Source organism: Quercus lobata, chromosome 8 (genome assembly GCF_001633185.2).
Source record: "Quercus lobata isolate SW786 chromosome 8, ValleyOak3.0 Primary Assembly, whole genome shotgun sequence".
Lineage (NCBI taxonomy): Eukaryota > Viridiplantae > Streptophyta > Magnoliopsida > Fagales > Fagaceae > Quercus > Quercus lobata.
This window is the reverse complement of record NC_044911.1, coordinates 26,804,494-26,821,769: the sequence shown is the minus strand read 5'-3', so window position 1 is coordinate 26,821,769 and position 17,276 is coordinate 26,804,494. Positions and strand designations below refer to the sequence as shown.

The 17,276-nt window shown below is 36.3% G+C and overlaps 2 protein-coding genes across 3 annotated transcripts; one reads left to right on the top strand and one right to left on the bottom strand.

Moving 5' to 3' along the window:
• Positions 1-2,354: 2,354 nt before the first annotated feature.
• Positions 2,355-15,825, top strand: LOC115955815. 2 transcript variants are annotated; one of them, XM_031074175.1, is made up of 6 exons: positions 2,355-2,637; positions 11,918-12,327; positions 12,476-12,528; positions 12,872-12,909; positions 13,989-14,568; positions 15,328-15,825. In XM_031074175.1, exons 1-6 carry the CDS (start codon positions 2,621-2,623, stop codon positions 15,565-15,567), a joined length of 1,338 nt encoding a protein of 445 aa, XP_030930035.1. In that variant the 5' UTR covers positions 2,355-2,620; the 3' UTR covers positions 15,568-15,825. The 2 variants fall into 2 exon arrangements, with proteins under 2 accessions (XP_030930035.1, XP_030930034.1); XM_031074174.1 differs by having other exon boundaries at positions 12,476-12,543.
• LOC115955816 lies at positions 7,910-11,725 on the bottom strand. The gene has a single exon (XM_031074176.1). The coding sequence runs from the start codon at positions 11,157-11,159 to the stop codon at positions 10,362-10,364; it is 798 nt and encodes a 265-aa protein (XP_030930036.1). The 5' UTR covers positions 11,160-11,725; the 3' UTR covers positions 7,910-10,361.
• Positions 15,826-17,276: the final 1,451 nt, after the last annotated feature.

Below are 17,276 nucleotides of genomic sequence, written 5' to 3'. Positions count from 1 at the left end.
GCAGAAAATACAGCCGGTTTGGGTGTGGTTATCAGGGACGAGCATGGGCAGGTAAAAGTTTCTCTATCGGAACGCATTCTGCTGCCCTCAACGGTGATAGAAGTGGAAGTGTTGGCTGCTCGACGAGGCATGGAGTTAGCAGTGGAAACGGGGTTCAGAAATATAGTGTTGGAAAGTGATTCTCAGATCCTTATTAAAGCACTAAGGGAAGATTCCTACTCTTTAGCTAGTTTTGGTCACTTAGTGAAGGATATTCAGGTCATAGCCTCTTTTTTGTCATCGAGTAATTTTAATCATGTTAGGAGGCAATGTAACGGTCTAGCTCATTCTCTAGCAAGGCGAGCTAAGAACCTATCTCAATTAAACGTCTGGATGGAAGATGTACCACCAGATATTTCATCTGTTTTACAGGCTAATCTATTTGGCCTTCTTTAATATAAAGCATCGTTTATTGATTCTCAAAAAAAAAAAAAATTTTTTAGGAGGTAGCACTTGCATAAAAACGGAGATAAAACATCTTATTTAAAACATGAAGGGAAAAAGTTGTATAATTTAAGGATGAATATAAACAATTCTAACCTAAATATTGGATACAAAAATATTGACATAACCATTAAAAACTTTCATATACACAATGAATTCCACAATCATGAAAATACTAATAAAAATTTGGATCACAATTGGACAAAAGTTATACGAAATAACAAAATTGAACATCACCTACAAATTAATTCTTCCAAAAAAAAAAAAAAAATCACCCACTAATCAACACACCAAAAGAAAATATATTCGCATTAACATCAAAATAATAAAAACAATTTCTAAACAATAAAATGTATAAATCAATCTTTTGCCTTAATTATTGCTCAATCTTTAATTCCATATACCAAAAACAATATGAAAAATGAAAAGTATTAAAGCAAATCAGAGAATAAGGTTAGAGATTAATATATTATAGATGTGCATGTGTGGGTGTGTGTGTGTGTGTGAGAGAGAGAGAGAGAGAGAGAGAACAAAAACAAAAATGCAATTGTGAAATAAATTTTTCATCCAAATTTCTAAGCTTGTTGCTTATAAGAAGGATAATGAGAGAACATATTTATATTTTAAAAAGAAGGGGATGAGGAAGATGAAAGGTTAGGGAAGAGGATGCAATACATGTAGGTAATTGAATTAATTGCAAAAACACTTCCTATCAACACCCAAAGCAAATTATATATATATATATATATATATATATATATATATATATAAACACACACCTTTGTGTCAAAAAAAGAAACATCAAAAGCTAAAAGTTAGGAGAATGTTGTATACATTTTATTGTTAGGTGTACAATTTTGATTTCATGTGTTCAAAAAGTGGGAAAAAAAAAGACTTCTAGACTTCTTTTCTAATTGTGATGTATTTAATTATGGTTCCAAAATAATTTTTTTAAAAAAATATCAATATGTAGTATATAATATCTAAATAGATTACACATATATTACTCAATTAAAGTATTTTTTCCAACAAATTACTTCTTTTTTTTTAACAAAAATACTTGAATAGTCTTTAGAATGGGAATGGTTAGGAAAATAAATAGACAAATGATAAATTAAGAATTAGTGGTCATACCAATTAAATATAAGAAGTTGCCACATGTAATTGTAGGATGCTTCATATGGGTTTGTTCATTGTCGTTGTTGTTTGGTAAGAGATTTCTAATAACGTTATTTAAATATTATGGAAATATGTGTAGATGAAAATATATGGTAGAAATATGTGTTTTGGTGTTTAAATAACGAAAACTGTTATTTAAACAACGTTACCAAACAGGTAAAACTGTTTGGTAAGCAATTTCAAATAATAGTTTTTAGTATTTAGACACGGGCTCGTTTGGTAATGTTGTTCTAGTAATATTGTTTGTATTTTTTGGAAATATGTGTGAGTGAAAAAGTGTGTAAAAATACGTATAATGTTGTTTTAAAAATGAAAACATGTGTTTAAACACATGTATCAAACGGACCCTAAATTTATAGGGTAAATAAGAGTGTTTGAGTCATGATTCTCAATTTAGAGTCTGTTTGGTACATATGTTTAAACACATGTTTTTAGTTTTTAAACAATATTACATGTATTTCCACATATTTTTTCACTCATAAATATTTTTAAAAAATACAAACAATATTACTAAAACAATTGATAATAGGCTCTTTGGTGTTTAAAAACTATATTCGGAGAACTCTAAATATCAATTTTTAACTTTTATAACATTACTGAATGACAATTTTTATTAAATTTAGGAAAGGGTGAAATCCATTTGACAACACCACGCCTCTTTCTCACGCTGACCAACAAGCCTCATTTTTTTATTTTTCTCCTCTTTCACGCTTCCTTCTCTCCACTCTCAGATTTATTCATCTCTCTCTTTTCACCTTCATTACTTCTCATCTCATCTCTCTCTCTCTCTCTCTCTCTCCAAATCACAGCAAAACGATTGTGGTTTCTTACAAGTTACTGTATCTAATTTTCGGGCAATCCCATTCCTCCCCTCGATCTAAACTAGCTTAAAAAAAAAAAACCGAAGCTCTACTACTGGGTTTGGTTGCAAGCGGGTCATCATCCACTCTCAAATCAAATGCCACACTTTAACTTGTAAGTCCCTCTCTTCTCAACCCATTTCTGTAACTGGGTTTGCTCTTAGTCTTAGTACAGTGAGCAGTCTTGTGAGTTTCGAGTTTTCCTTTCTTTACTTTCACGGGTTTAGCTTGGGTTTAAGCTCTGCCACTTGCTTTGGGATTAATTTCTTCTTTTCTTGTCTAACTTTAATGCATCTTATTGGTGAATGATTGGAAAGAGGATATCCTAGTTTCGACACAAAATTTCATGTCATCATAAAGATAATGGATTTGAACCCATCATTCACATGTTTAATCATTTTAATTTGACGATTTACTACGAAGTTGTAATAGTAAAACTGTTGATGTGGCTTGAATTATTGTGCACCTTATCACACCTCATAATTCCCTCCCTCTATTTTTGTTGTTGTCGAGAAGTCTGATATGCTAGCAAAGTTTTGCGGTTTGTTCATAGTGTGCTGGAAATTAGAGTTTTAAGAATATAATTAGGTTTTGTGAGAGTGGCTCTGAACTTTCCCCTTGGCGCATCCCATGGACGTAGGCCTAAGTTCAAACCACTTAAATCTTTTTGTTATTTTTCTATTTCTATTTTACACACCCACTATTTGGTTTCCCCTATCTCAACAAATTGGTATCATATTTTAGTTTGCTTTTAAGTTCTTTGTTTAACCAAGTAATTGTTCCAATTGCCATCGCATCTATTTGGTTGTGGCATGTTAAGATGCGTTCTTTGCTAGTGCAATAACGATTTTGGAAAGCACTAAACCCTTGCCAGCAATGCTATCAAATAAGGAAAAATAATATCTCTTAGTGCAATTTTCTCTATTTCTAAAGAGGTTGTAGAGAAGAAGAAAATTGTAGGGTTCTGGCTTAGGCTAGTCCAAGTCTCTCACAAATCAGTTGTACCTTAAGTAGCAACTATACTCATGAAAGATGGTACCTTAATAGAATTATTCTTGATTTAAAGAATATTGATTGAAAAGTAAAGGATAAGGATCAAGCCCTAAATTTTTTAGTGATTACCTACTTTTAGCACGAAAAACTATCTCTATTAATGATATAAAAGATGCATTGAATTCCAAGGAGTTGAAGAAGAAGCTTTCTAAAAATTGGGGCAATAATTATGTTGAATATTTGGTTGCCTGAGGTAGATCTAATGAAAAGGGACCTAGTAGTAGTAGAGGAAACTCTAGTTCAAAATCTAGATCCAATAAAATGCTTAATCTTTTTACCAGTCAACTTCTCAATCTAGACTTTGATCTAGATTTACCTCTATTGCTATTGTTGGATCTACCTTTGGCAACAAGAATCATCCCAATTTTTAGAAACCTTCTTCTTCAACTCATTAGATTTCAATCCATATTTCATATCGTCAATATAGATAGTTTCTCTATTAGATCCATATAAAATGGTTTCAACAAAATGCTCAAAAGAATGAGTGAATGAACATAACAAAATTAGGGCCTGATCCTCATCCTCTACTTTGCAAATTGCAATTAATATTCTTTAAATCAAGAATAATTTTATGAAATTCACCTAGATGGTTAGATACGGGTGTACCTTCTTCCATTTGAATAGGTGTATACATGTACATGCTATCTGTGAGAGACTTAGTCATGTACTGACTTTCTAGCTGTAAGGCCACAATCTTGCAGCAATCTTCTCCTCTACAACCCCTCTTAGAACCTCATCTGATACCATTGTTAGCAAAGCATCCTTGCCCTTTGATGCTTTCACAATCCTTGTTGCACTAACAAAGGACACATTTTAATATGCTACAAACTAAAATCATTCTTCCCATTAAATTTTTCTATCTAAAATTTTGCCGCTGATGAAATGTTTGCCATCATCTCGAAAAACCCAAGTAAACCTCTAATTACACAACCAAATAGATTTGATGGTTATTGGAACAATCAGTTGCTTTAACAAAGAAGCCAAAAGCAAAACTAAAATAGCCCCCCAAATCCAAACAAAGAACCCATGACTTTGATACCAATTTGTTGTGATAGCAGAAGCTTTGATATTTATTTGTTATGTATGTAACCAAAAAATTGGGGGTTTATGCAAAAATAGAATAAGTAATTTCACATGGGAACACAAAGATTTACGTGATTCGGCCTTAGTCCTACGTCCATGGGTTAAACAAAGTTGAGGAGAAAGTTTCAGTAAGAAAATAAGAGCTACAAAGGTGGCACAGAGGCACTCTCACAAAACCCAAACTCCAAATACACCCAAAGAAACTCTCTCTCACAAAGAATAGGAAAAACCCTATTCTATTTACTAATGTTGCGACACGGCATAAAGTGAAAGCCTATGTATATATATAGCATTAAGTCGGTTCAGCTGTGGTGCACAAAACCAAGGTTTTGTGTATTCCTAATAGCACTAGAATACAAAAAGCTAACTGGCTTTGGTACCAATGTCAAGCCACATCTTTATAGAATTCTGCAAATGGCCAAAAAAAGAGTTAGAAAACCCTCTACTTAAAGAGGAGAATGTTGGCAGTAGATGTTTGAATTTCATCAATCATCTTATATTTAACATTTTTGTTGTATGAAATGAAATCGTGTTGCAATTATATTTCTAATTTTCACATGGCATGAGAAACTACCCAATGCATAGTTGGAATGTATATGAGTCTTTTGATAACCCATGGATTAGATTGACATTAAGGAGCATACCCTAAGTTGTTGCTTTTTTCCCTTACTGGCGGTGCCTATACACTGTACCAATTTATATGATACATGTGAGGTTATTATTACCACCTGCATTTAAAGGAAATTTTCATTCAGCAGTTGTTTGATTTTGCAGTCATATGCATTTCTTTTTGTGATACCCAGATTTTTTGGATTTGTTTGTGGATTTGGAATTTGAACATGTTGCATGGGTGTGTGTTAAGTATCACATCAGGCATGTGCTAAGATACACATTGAGCGTATACTAGGTTGAACTGAGCTATATGAGTGATTGCGATGAGACCTAATTGTTACTACTTACTAGTTTTTTCTTCAGGTTGTAACAAATAGTATCAGAGCCAACTCAGTAATTCCATGTGGCTCAGATTTGGACCTTGAAGTCGCATAAAATGTATTAACCCCTTCAACTAGTGGCTAGTATGTTTAGTATGACATTTTAGTGAAGTTATGGGAGAAGCACATAAAAATTTATTAATAGGTTGAAATCGTGTCTATTATTTGTTTTTGTGACACAAATACGACTAGATATAGATAGGTTGATAAATAGATTTATACATATTTATCAAAGAATATGAATGCTAACAAGGAACCTAAGCATCAGGTTGTTGCATATATATATATATATATTTTTGGTAGGTAATCAGAGAACTGTTATTATTGAAAAAATAAGGAATAGTACAAGTTGTCCATGATGAGGAACAACAAGAAAAAGATAAAACAAACAGCAAAATAGAGGGAAATCAAGAAACTAATCTAAGAGAAAACATAAACTCAGAGAGAGAAAAATAATTAGTAAAACCCCAACAATGAGACCACTCAAAAAGACTACATTGGCATAAAACCTTTAACTCATCCAACGTCTTCTCAATGTCCTCAAAGGAACGACGATTTCGTTCCAACGAAACAATCCACATTAAGCAGCCTGGAATCAAATTCCAAATGTTTGAATTATGCTTCCCAAGCCACTGATGCCAACAAAATAACAAACCTGCCACCGATCCTAGCATAACCCAATGTATACCCAAAGCCTGAAGTATAAAAGTCCATAAGGTATGTGTAACAGGACAATGAACAAGAAGGTGGTCCACCAACTCCCCATCACAACAACACATACAACACCGATTTGCCAAAGGCCAACCCCTAAGCATGAGTAGGAATCTTTGGTTTCCAAACACCCTTCCAAGGAAACAAAGAATTCTGAGTACCCCGAATCACATGGTAGTAAGACCGGGTGTCAAACTTACCATCTCCTTTTAGCCGCCAACAAAGAGTATCGCTCCTTTTACCCAGAGGAAAATGAGATTGGATAAATTGAAGGAGAGAATAAGATGTAGCTAGCTCCCAATCTTCAAAAGCTTTATAAAACCTTAAATCCCACACTCTAACAGTACCCCCCTTCGGAATCCACAAAACCTTAGAAATACAAGCATCCTTGGTTGCTGAACACATGTAGAGCTTCGGATAGAGGTTTTTTAGGGTATTATCACTAATCCACCTATCGTGCCAGAAACGGATATGAGTACCTTCACCCACTACAAAAGACAAATGCTTAGAGAAGCTCTCCCACCCTTCATGAATGCTTCTCCAAAGACCACATCTATGAGCCCTCTTGCAAACTTTAGCACTCCACCCCCCTTGACCCTCACCATATTTTGTGGAGATAACTCTCCACCAAAGATGGGTAACTTCATGACCATACCTCCACAGCCATTTCCCTAATAAAGCTTGGTTAAATGACATCACACTTCCTATGCCCAAACCGCCCAATTTGATGGGTAAACAAACCTTTTCTCAAGCCACCAAAGGGTATTTGAAACTCCTCTCAGAAGACCCCCCAGGAAAATTCCTCTGAATACTTTCCAATCTAGCAACCACGGCTTTAGGAATAGAAAAAAAAGATAAAAAGTATATTGGAAGACTTGAGAGAGTACTCTTCAGTAATGTGAGCTTACCACCCTTAGATAAATAGAGACGCTTCCACTTTGATAATTTCTTTTCCATCTTCTCCAAAATAGGATTCTAAATCAAAGTTGTCTTAAAAGTTCCTAACGGCATCCCCAAATATTTCATAGGCAAACTGCCCACTCTACAATGAAGAATATTAGCTAGTTCATCTAGATTATTCACCCCCCCAATAGGGACAATCTCACTTTTCCCAACATTGATGTTCAAACCCGTAAAAGCCTGAAAACAAGACAACTCCAACCTTATGGACAACATCTGTTCCCTAGAAGCATCACAAAATAAGATAGTGTCATCAGCAAATAACAATTGGGAAATACGCACACCGACAGAATTCATTGCTCCCACATGAAAACCCTGAATAAGATTACTCTCCTTTGTCTTCCTCAAAAGTATGCTTAAAACCTCCATTATCAAGAGAAACAAAAGTGGGGATAATGGGTCACCTTGTCTCAACCCACGGGAGCTTCCGAAAAAATCTTTAGAGGATCCATTTACCAGGATTGAAAAACGGACAGAAGTGACACAAGCCTTAATCCACCCCCTCCATTTCAACCCAAAACCCATCCTCCTCAACAGGTAAAACAAGGCCTACCAGTTCACATGGTTGTATGCTTTTTCAATATCAAGCTTGCAAACCACACCCAGTAATCGGCTCTTCAACCTACTATCCAGACATTCATTTGCAATGAGAACTGAATCCAGAATCTGCCTTCCACCAACAAAGGAATATTGAGTATGAGATGAAATTATCCAAAACCGCTCTCAACCTGTTAGCCAACACCTTGGACAGTAGCTTGTACTCACTACCCACCAAACTGATAGGGCGAAAATCCTTTATATTAATGGCATTACACTTCTTAGGAATTAAAGTGAGAAATGAAGCATTCATAGATCGTTCAAACATAGAGTGTCGATAAAAATAACCAAAAAAATCCATGACATCCTTTTCCACAACACTTCAACATTTGTGAAAAAAAGCCACGGTGAAACCATTAGGACCAGGGGCTTTATCACCCTCCATCTCCCTTAAGACCTGGATGACTTCCTCATTCGTGAACTCCTTCTCTAAGGACAACCTCTCATCCTCTTCAATACCTGCAAACTCTAACCCATCCATAGTAGGGTGCTCCACCTCAGTTTCCTCATACAACCCTTGATAGAAGAGAACTAGCTGAGAGCGCACATTAGTCTCATCCTCATAAAGAACAACATCCAGCTCGATCCTTTTAATTTAATTAGCATTTAAATGGGAATTTGCTAATCTATGAAAGAAACGAGTATTATTATCTCCCTCCTTCACATACAAGGCACGAGACTTTTGTCTCCAAGAAATCTTCTTAAGAGGAGCCTAATGTTCTATGTCCCCTTTGAGTTGAATACGACGAATCTGATCCTCATTCGATAGACCCACCAACTCCTCTCTAGCATCTAAACCCATTAGTTTAGTCAGCAAATTCTTCTTTCTAAAAGCCAAATCACCAAACACCTTTCTGTTTCACTTTTTTAAATTTGCTTTTGGAGCCTTCAATTTTTGTGCCAAAATAAAACTTGGAGAGCTTGCGAAACTATAACCATTCCACCCTTGCTGAACTCTATCAACAAAACCCTCAGCTTTCAACCACATATTTTCAAATTTAAAGGCACTTCGACCTTGTTGAACAACACTAGCTTCCAACAAAAGCGGATAATGATCTGAAATAACACAAGGAAGCACCCGTTGGGATACATTCTCAAAATGTTCCTCCCAATCTAGGGAAACCAAAGCCCTATCAATTCTTGACATAGAGGGGATACCAGAATCTCTAAACCATGTGAAGGAAGCTCCTTTAATGGTAAATCAACTAAAGAATTACTCTCTATAAAATCCAAGAATGCAAACATAGCAAGAGACTCACAACCAATTCTTTCACTCGGGTACCTGATAATATTGAAATCACCTGCTAAACACCATGCCATGGGCCTTTGGCACGCACCCGTGATAACTCCTTCCACAAAATAGACCGCTGTCCATCATCATTGGGGCCATACACACTTGTACAAGCCCAAACAAAGTCATCCACCATCCCTCTCAATAAGACACTGAAAGAAAACTGTCCAAAAATTACATCCATCTTTTCAAAAATCCTTTTATCCCAAATCAGCAAGACCCCTCCCGAAGTCTGGACAGCATCCAAAACAGCCCAATCAATGAAAGGACTACCCCATAAACTTTGAACAAAAGCAATGTCGATGGAAGATACTTTCGTTTCTTGAAAATATACAATATCACATTTCCACTCTTTTAGAAGATTCTTACAAACCTCTCTCTTTCGAGGATTGTTAAGCCTCCTTACATTCCAAGAAAGCAGGCGTAGAGCCATTTATAACTACCAACAACCCCCACAGCATCTGAAGAAGCTCTGCTCCTACTTCTAGAAGAGACACCATCATAATTAACATTAGAAATAAGCCCCTTAAGCTCCCCGAGACCTCGTGTCCTTGAGTTTGCTGGTTGCTTAGGCACCCCATCATCAATCACCTTGAGACATTCTTGTTCAAGAAGGTGAAATAGAGCCAAACATTGAGCTTCATGTTTCACAATAGGAAAACCCACCATATTACAAAAATCTTTAATCAGTTGGGACACCCAACTTGAATTTGGTTCAGCATCTGCCATCCAAGCTCCTCCTGCATCATCCTGAACCATCACCAACTCACTGAGTGTATTGGGATCTTACTGAGACAGAGGATTACACTCCAAAAAACAGTTTTCTTTCACCCCACTACCACCACCACAATTATTGGCCCCACTGTTGTCCCACAGCAGGAAAAGAAGCCCAGAATCATTCTGACAAAACCCAGCAGTATCCACTGACCTTGGCTGTACTGCCAGTTCATGGTACTCACTAAAATCCTCTTCTCGATCTTCCCCTTCCCCGAACTCAACACCCATCTCATTACCCAGCTCAGACAAAGGGGAAAAACGATTTTGATCCACCCACTGATGCTGACGATGAGACTGTGACCCATTTTTCAGAATCGGAGACTCCATTGCCGTAATCACTGAGGTAACCAACGTATCTCCGGTGACCCCAGAGGGTCAGAGTGCCTCACCATCCTTGCTAGAGTCGGGATCCACCTCGGACGAGCTACGCACTCTTTCCATGTCTGTCTCGGCCCCCGGTGCACAGGAAACTTCCATTGGCATGCACCCACCAGCGTTCGAGCTCTCATCGACGCTCCCATGTATCGGCTTCAGACCCCCAGTCTCCAGCGCATGAGATTGGGCTAAAAGCCCTTTAGCTTGAGCTTTAGGATTTGCCGTGACCACTCTAGTTTCGGATGAGCTTCTCCCAATTATGTTTGGTAATAGAATGGGGCGGCTTGCTCTGACCAAGACTCCACTTTTCCCAGGCCCAGAATCAGCTTGCAATTGCATAGTATTAGAGGGAATAAGAGGCCTTTGCACCTTTTCATTAAAGAGCCCATCCTTATCACTGGGCTTAATCCAGGTTTCTACCTTTAAAGGCCCATACTTAGTATACTTGGGCTTTAGCTTAAAGCACTTTCTCTTCCCATCTTCAGGTTTAAAAACTCTCAAAGCCAAGTTCTCAGTAGTCAACTTAAAAGTAAATGCATGTGTGGGTCTACCATTTAATTTGGTAGAATCTCTAAGAATCACATTATTACCCAATTTATCTCCCAAAATTTCAAAATTCCTAAGTTTCCGTTGGTTCCCATAATTATTCCTAGCTAGTCTATTCCGGCCACCATTGGCTGGCAGAAAATCACCGCTCCCTCCTCTGTTACATGGCCTTGATTTATCACCGGAGAAGAAGAAACCCAACTCTTTGTGAAACAAAGACCACCCCAAACAGTTAGTGCTTGCTGGAATCATAACACACCCTTGACGAGCCCCACCATAGTACTCTGCTATGACCACAAAAATGCCAGCCTTATTCGATCTCCCACAAAATTCCAACGGCTTATTATTTTCCTGGAACCATTTACAATGAGAAACTTTCCCCAGAACCCAATCATGAATATCAACAAAACACAAAAGAATCCACTCAAAGCCTTTACATCCTACCGAAATAGAGTGCTTGGCATGCTGGCTGCACTCGTGGATAGCATACGAGTCAGGCCGGCCTCCGTTAAAAGAAAAAGAGAAAAACTTTGCATCAATACGGAAAGAAACTTTTCTGCCCTCATGATCAGATAAAGGTGAAGAGGTATTTGGTTTGGTGACAATATTAGATAGTGGAGGTGTAGTCACGGAAGTTTTTTTAGGCAGTGTAGATGATTGTGAGGGGTGTGATGGTGGGATTGAACTAGAGGGGATATCTGTAGAGGGGTGACAATGTGGATGGTGGAAAACCAAAAGGTGGGAATTGGGGTGGGAACAGAAAAGGATAGGGAGAGAGAGAAGGAAAATGTGGGACTGCTGGTGGTAGGAAGGGGAAAAGAGAGGAAGCTTGGGGCGGTTGGTGGGGAGGTTGAGGGTGGGAGAGGGGGAGGGGTGGGGCAGAGGTCTCATGTCATTCGACTAAATCCAATTTTCTAGATTCAACGGATCAAATGTAAATTTTTTTTTCTTCATATTTTATAGTTAGTGATGAATGTTTCTTTTTAATCACTCATTTGATCTTCTATTAGGAGGTATTGCTTGCTACACTATCCTTCCATTAATGTTCCAACTACATTTTTGTGGCCACTCTCTGGTTATGTGGTGGAAGACACTCAATGCAACGTAAACACAGTGCACTTTAATCATCATGTAGCTATGGTGAAGAACATGTCTCCCTCATTTACCTTTGTTAGCTGTCCAAGAGTTCATCCTTTTGGAGCCTTACAAATCAGTGTTGGTGTGGGAGATGCATCTGATTCTGGCAAGTGTGACCAGTCAAAAGTTTCTGAGATCCAAATTTTAAATGAGGATGATCAAGTAGTTAGCAATGACTCTGAAGATACCATTGAAGATCATAAGGAAAGGCAACGGCGGATAAAGATAGGGTTAGCAAACAAGGGAAGAGTGCCATGGAACAAAGGCAAGAAACACACTGCAGGTAACTACAGAATGTTAATTTTATATGTCGTATTTTGATCTTACTGAATGTAAATATTTTGTTTCACAAATATATATATATATATATATATATATATATATATAAATTTAATAATTTATTCTGAAGTGACAATATACTATATAATCAGAAACCCGTGATCGTATCAAGCAAAGAACATTAGAAGCCTTGAGAGACCCCAAGGTGAAGTCATGTAAGGTTCAGTTAACTTTAGGATCTTTTCCTTTTGCACAGGATGTTGTTTAAATAGTAGGTAACATTCATATACAGAACTATAGCATTGTTTGTGCAGAATTTTGGATTTTCGTTTTGTCAAAACCTTTTGCAGAATTTTTAGTGTAAAAAGAAAACTTATTCTTGCTGCGTTACAATCAAAAGGAAACCCTTTTGGATCACATTTTCTTGCTTCCTTAATTCTATATCTGTTAATAGGTACACACCATACTTATTCTTTTTGATGTTGCTGTGTTTTTTTTTTTTTTTTTTTTGAAACATTTTTTCCCATTTCTTTGTCAACAATTTTCAGGTTAGGAAGAAGATGTCTGAACATCCACGTCCTCACAGGTAATCTTTGTAGTCCCAAAATCTTTTTCATATTTATTTTAATCAACAAAAATGCTAAATGTTACTATATTGAAAATTAAATATTGTGGTTAGGCTTTGGTTTTGTGGAATGTGAAGTGAATAATAAACTCTAAAAAGCTTAGAACCAAGTATGAGTATTCTGGTTTTAAACATTCTTTTGGTTGATATTCTATTATATATGAGAACCAAAATTCATTTAGGAGAAGGAAGGATATGTTACTGACTTCTGTGTTGAAGTATAGATAGGCTGGAAAATAGAAAGAAAAAAGAGATGTCAAATCAAATTTTAACAATTCAAGATTTTTATGGAAGGAATTTGGTTACTAGACATAGGGAATTGAAATTATAAGGATCATAGGTGTTTTATAACTGCCATTTTATGTTTTTGGGGACACTAAAAAATGCTGAAGTTCCAGTGGTTGCTGCTTGTCAGATTAAATGCCTTTGTGGGGCATGTGGGCATTGAATTTGTACGTTAAGTCTGTTTGTGTGGCTTTTTTTTATCTGAAAGAAAGCAACTGTTTGTGTGACTTAAATGAAGTAAAGTGGTTTCTTTAACAACGTAATTCAATTTTGTGTGTGGAAATGTATGTATATGGAATGAGAGCCCATTTTACAAGAACTCTTTTCTCTGTGAACTTAAAAGAATTGAGCTTCAAACTGTAACAAAGAATTCATTTGGTTTCTCTTAGATGGGTCTCCAAGAAATTTTCTTAGCTGTGAAAATTTCATTTTAGACATTTCATTAACTAAGGAAAAAGAAAGAAACAGAGAAAGAAAAAGTTGTAGGATTATCTCAGGGTTGGAAAGCTAGTTCTTTTCAATCACTATCAATTATCTGTCTCATGGTCAACAAGAAACTTCTTGGGGCTGGTAAAATTCAATCTTCCTTTGTTCTAGGTTCACCTTATGCTTAAAGACATACCTGAATTTGAGGTCCTCGTCCCCTTTTGACTCATAGCTTGTCTATGCTTGATGGTGTCCTACAACTTAAGTTTTCTTGACCTCTAGCATGAATGGTTGCCATACTGAAGTCAACACTATTAACCTTTTTGCAGTGATCGTATCAAGGCGAAAATAAGCTCTTCACTTCGATGTGTTTGGCAAGAGCGTTTGAAATTGAAATATTCAAGGGAAAGGTTCTTTTGGTCATGGGCAGAGAGCATAGCGAAAACAGCTAAGAAAGGTGGTAGCAACCAGCAAGAGCTAGAATGGGATAGCTATGATAGGATGAAACAAGAAATAGTCCACCAAGAGCTTCAGTGGGTTGCAGAAAAGGCAAAGGCAAAGGCAAAGCAGATGGCAAAGGCAAGAGCAGAGAGATTCATTCTTTCATGGGCTGAAAGTATAGCAAAAGTGGCTAAGAAAGGAGGAAGTGGCCAACAAGAGCTAGATTGGGATAGTTTCAATAAGATTAAACAAGAAATGGTTCTCCAACAGCTTCAATGGACTGCAGAAAAGGCAAAGGCAAAGGAGATGGGAAAGATAAGATCAAGGCTTGCTCAAAAGAGAAAAGAACGGGAAGAGAAGGCAAGAGCAAGAGGAGAGATTAAAAGAAAGATACACAGAAAGTTAAAGGAAGACAAAGAGGACTTTGCAGTTACCCAAGTGTCAAAACTCAAGCAGAAACTAACAAAGGTAAATCACCTAGGGGACTTCATGGATTTGAATTATGATTTTAAAGAATTAATATAGTTCACCATTTAGATTCTGTATTAAATATTCCATCATTAAGCTTGTCATGGTTGTTGGTGAATAAGGAGGTTAATAAAGCAAATGTTTCTAGTACTGGTGAATGGTGATTAAATGGCAAAAAGGTTGCTCTAGCAGAAAAAAAGAAGTATGAAATATAGAAATTGAAAAGCAGAAAAAAATCTTTTCATCTCTTGAGAGTGACAAAAGGAGAATTTATTAGCAGAATTTTGTTACTCGTCAGTTCCTAAGCTAGACAGAAATGCTTTCTTCGGTTTTCTCTTTAAGGTTGCCTCTTATTTTTCTTTATAGCTTAATGACACAACTTGGAGTGAGTTGGACCCAACAATCTGGGTTTTTATCTGGGAGAGATGCTATACCCTGAGTTCTTTATAGCGAAACAGGACCATTCACCATTGTGCTTCGATTTATCTTTTGACCCCTTGAAGTATATTGCCTATGTGGTTTTAAAAAATTATACCTTGTATCTGAACCCCAAGGGTTAGCACAAGATAACTAGTTTGAATCCTTTCCCCTCCCCTTGGGGCCATATTTACTCATGTGAAAAACATTTTATACTATGGATCGGATTTTCGGTTTGTTCAGGTACCTGTACCACACATTGTATTTATTTGTATCTGAATAATGTAATTCTGTAATGAAATTCAAGTGTTGTATAAACCTATTTTTCTGTCTTGTCTTCAGGTTCACATTAAGGAATCCGTAAATGTTCAAGTCACTGGTTGGGGGAACACAGTGGTTTCGCATTTTGGAGGTTTAGAGAAATTGGACCTAGAAATTGTAAAGAGAGAAAAAATGCGAAGAGAAGTCTCACTTGCTGATCAGATCCAAGTGGCCAGAATAAAAAAATCTGAATCCATGGATAGAGAAGCTCTGGCAGCATCATCCTCTGATTACCGATCCAATAAAAATACTGAGGAATGAGCTTAGGTGACCACTCTTTCTAATTTTGATCGTCTTCTTGTCTGAGTTATACCTTGTGCATTGCTCAATTGTTGATGGTTATTAATTTGAAGAAATAATGGAATTTTACAATAGCCATTCCTATTTTAATTAGTTGTAAGATTCTGATTCTCATTTCTTCGCCCTTGCATAGTTTTCATCATAACTGCTATCTCAATTCTTCTTTTCCCAAACGGAGGATAACAAATTCTTCTTTCTCTATATTGTTTTGTTTGCATATACTCTCGTGTATTCTAATCTACTTATTTTGGCTTATAATTAATAATGGGGCCAACTGCCCTTGTATATTATGATATGCTTATTTTGGCATATATGTACTAATGATGCAACCACCCCTAGCTTAGATTGATGGCAAAAGGATGTCAATTTGGCTGGGCTGCAACCATTCTAAGCTAAGGTTGGGTTTCTAGGTGAAAAATTTGATGTCTTTTTCTCTACCCTGCTGCCATACATGGTTTAGACACTTTTGTAGAGTTCTAATGCTGCTGATATCAGTTGCATCTGATGAGTTTGATGGCTTTAAGCACGTTATTCAAAGACCTTGAATGTTGTTTTGGTTAATTGGTTTTCAGATGTAATCCATTCTCTTTACTTACTCGACAAAAGTTGACCACAAGACAACTTATGAAATTTAATTGTAAGAGCATTCACGTTGCTTTCTTCAAATTGGTTTTATTTTTTATAATTTAATTTAATTTTTTTAGCCAAAATAACTAGCAATGTAGTTAAAGTTAACCAAAAAAAAAAAAAAAACTTTTGGTCTCTACATTTTAGGCCAATTTCTATTTTGGTCCCCACTTTTTTCTTTTTTTCAAAGGTAGTCCGTAAAATTGAAAAATTGTTTTTATTTTAGTACTTGCCATTATCTCATTAACGAAAATTGCCTATGTGGAAGACAGTTCGTTGTTGACACACTAAATGCTAACAAGGTCATTAAAATAGTATTAAAAAATTTGTTTGGTATTCTAAAAATGCCATGTTAGCATTTTAATTATAAAAATAATAATTAATATAAAATTTTATTTTCTTTTAATTATAAAAACATTTCTAAACTTCTTATTTTTTTAAAATAAAATAAAATAATTAAATTTCTCTTCTTTTCATTATTTTGTCTGTCCCAAATAACATGTTTGGTTGTCCAAAGAATTAATTTAAATTGAAAAAAAAAATAAAAAACTTACCTTTTCAGTTTACCACTTACCACAAGCATAAAAACATAAACATTTTCTTGGATTATATAATTTCACCCTTGCAGAGACTAATCACCTGCCTTAGACCCTTTTGAGTAGTAATGTTCTGTTGCTCTTAGCTGGAAAGAACGGTTGAATTGTCAAAAAGAGTAAAACCACTCTTGTCCTCTCAATTAATGTAAACAAATGCATTATATCATAACCCTTCCAAAGTGTGAAAGAAAGGAAAGGGTTCTAGCATTTTTGCTCAAAAAAAAAAAAGGGTTTCTATCTCTCTCTCTCTCTTAGATTGGTGGGTCTCTCTCTTTGCTCAGATCATGGTTTCACTCTCTTAGATTGATGGGTCCATGGCTAGCGATCCTAGAGTCCCTCCTTTTCTCTCTCATTGAGCCCGTATCTACTGTTGGGTTTGGTGGTATTGGATCTGGGATTAGAGGTGGTGTGGGCTGTCAGATCTAAGGTTGTGTAGCTATTTGTGGT

What these genes read in the sequence shown, in the direction of transcription:
- LOC115955815 (XM_031074174.1), top strand. An exon ending in AGGCAAGAAACACACTGCAG is followed by an intron (nt 12,328 to 12,475) that starts GTAACTACAGAA and finishes CTATATAATCAG; the next exon opens with AAACCCGTGATCGTATCAAG. An exon ending in GAACATCCACGTCCTCACAG is followed by an intron (nt 12,910 to 13,988) that starts GTAATCTTTGTA and finishes ACCTTTTTGCAG; the next exon opens with TGATCGTATCAAGGCGAAAA.
- LOC115955816 (XM_031074176.1), bottom strand. Translation starts at nt 11,159, where the DNA reads ATGATTCCAGCAAGCACTAACTGTTTGGGGTGGTCTTTGTTTCACAAA.